This window comes from Orycteropus afer, unplaced genomic scaffold (genome assembly GCF_000298275.1).
Source record: "Orycteropus afer afer isolate SDZICR_OR568_19922 unplaced genomic scaffold, OryAfe1.0 scaffold00164, whole genome shotgun sequence".
In the NCBI taxonomy this organism is placed as follows: domain Eukaryota; kingdom Metazoa; phylum Chordata; class Mammalia; order Tubulidentata; family Orycteropodidae; genus Orycteropus; species Orycteropus afer.
The window spans coordinates 5,050,967-5,053,196 of record NW_006921751.1 but is presented as its reverse complement, the minus strand read 5'-3'; the positions used below and the strand labels follow the sequence as shown (position 1 = coordinate 5,053,196).

Here is a 2,230-nt window from a genome sequence, read left to right as displayed (position 1 = left end):
GACAAATGGACCACGGGAACCTTAACCTACACAACCCTGAGACCAGAAGAACTAAATGGTACCTAGCTACCAGTGCCAATCACTGGGAAAGGGATCAAAATTAGAGATGCTGGATACAGTGGGAGAAAAATGTGGAACAAAATTAAAGAACATAAAAAGACCAGGATTGCTGGTTGGACAGAGACTGGTGAAACCTCTAAGATTATGGCCCGAGTTACCCTTCGGGCCTGGAATTGGAATCACTCCCATGGCTTAACTCTCAGCCAAACAATAAACAGGCCTATGATTGAACAATTACACCAGAAAAATGCACTCCTTAGAGCAATCAACCTTGGGAGATCAAAAGGGCAGCATTTGCACAGGAAGAAAGCTAGGGAGGCAGGAATGCATTGGGAAGGACACAGGGAAAAAGTAACTGTTAATACTTTGGGAAGAGAGCTATTACATGCAACCAGTGTCATGAAACAAAATGTGTATAAACTCTTGAATAGAAAATAATTTTCACCCAAATCACAATAAAAGGGAAAAAAGACACAAGGAAAGGGTATCCACAGGGAGGGCGGGGACCTATCTATATGGAATCAAACTGACAACAGTGACTTGAAAGATTAGATAAAAACCTCAGGGAGCAGTGAATTTGTGTTAATGGAGGAGGAACAACTAAGAAAAGAAGGGTGAGAATGGTTGCACAACAGGAGAAAATCATTTATGTCACTAAATAGTACATATGTACAAACTGTTGATGTTTTGCTATGCATATTCTCAATAAAATTTGTAAACTTTAAAAAGAAATATGCAGTAACAAGTAACACCAAACTGAACACTTGGAAAATGTAAAAAATTATTTTACAAATTAACTTTCTTACTTTGGGACTCATGCTGTTTAATGATTTATCAATTTTACCACCTAAAATTGATAGTCTGTGTTAGCATGAAAATATGTTATCTGGATCTAGAAATAAGGTCAAGATGGTCATCAGTCTCTATTCATCATGGCCTGTTTACTCAGCTTCAAGCTTCTTACCAAATAAAAGTACAAGATTTGGGTTTCTGCATAGCATGAATAAAACCAGGGTTTTGATGTAGTTATTTCTTGCCAATAACCAAAATTATTCTTATTTTAAAGGTTTTATGGAAGATTTGAGGAAGTGTAAAATTATTTTCATGATTGGTGAGTAATAGCTCTCTAATTTTCTAATGCAATTGCTATAGTAATAACTTTAGAGGGGAAAAAAAGGCTATTTATCATTCTCTTTTGAAGTTTGTCCCTTTTTTGGTCACAATAATACTCCCTAGGCTTCAAGACTGTAGCTTTTATTTACACAGTTTTATATTGCTTTTGATTTGTATCTTTACAGCATAGAAAAAGTATGACTCTAAAGAACATCAAATATGTTTAGCTGTACAATAATAAAGTATATTGTAACTTCTTAGTCATAACCAAACACCTTGAGGGAATGAGTCACTGGGCATGGGAGCTCAGGACCATAGTCTCAGTGGACACTAAGGTCAATTGGCATAACATAGTCCACAAAAACAATGTTTTATATCCTACTTTGGTGATTAGTGACAGAGGTCTTAAAACCTTGTGAGCACATACAGTACTGTGTTGTCAGTGATGGCAAACATTGACATGTGGGTGGATAGATAGATGGACAGGCTGAATGACTAGGTATGTCTATGCAAGGGAGAGTGTGCTCATGACCCTGTATAGGGTTGGCAGACAATGTTTCTACAAGCATATTTGTATGTTTTGTAAGAATTTGCAGGTATATAATAGAGCTGACAAGGGCCAAGGCTGTAGTCACTTCTTGGCCACAGCCAGCTACCTGGAGGGAGCAAGTAGTTGGACCTGTGGGCTTGGGATGATGGTCACAGGGAACATCAAGCTCAATTGGCATAACTTACTACACAAAACATTGTTCTACATCATACTTGGGCAAGTAGCAACTGGGAACTTAAAACTTGCAAGCAGCCATCTGGATGCAACAATGGGTCTCTCCTCATCCAGAGCAAAGAAGAATGAAGAAAACCAAAGACACATGGAAACAAATAGTCCAAAGGACTGGTACACCATGAGATCCTCAGCCTATATGACTATGAGACCAGAAGAACTAGATGGAGCCTGGCTACCACTGTCAACCACTCAGAGGGGGATCTATGTAGGAAATCCTGGATAGAGTGGGAGAACAATGTGGAACAAAACTCAAAATCATTGTTTAAAAAAAAA

At 38.2% G+C, this 2,230-nt stretch overlaps 1 protein-coding gene across 1 annotated transcript in view; it reads left to right on the top strand.

Annotated features, from left to right (window-relative positions):
• The window catches only part of AK5 (adenylate kinase 5), a 483,936-nt gene that overhangs the window by 343,695 nt on the left and 138,011 nt on the right, over positions 1 to 2,230 (top strand). The window contains exon 10 of the mRNA XM_007946496.2: positions 1,127 to 1,171. Coding sequence (XP_007944687.1) covers positions 1,127 to 1,171 — 45 coding nt within the window. The remainder of the gene's footprint in view (positions 1 to 1,126; positions 1,172 to 2,230) is intronic.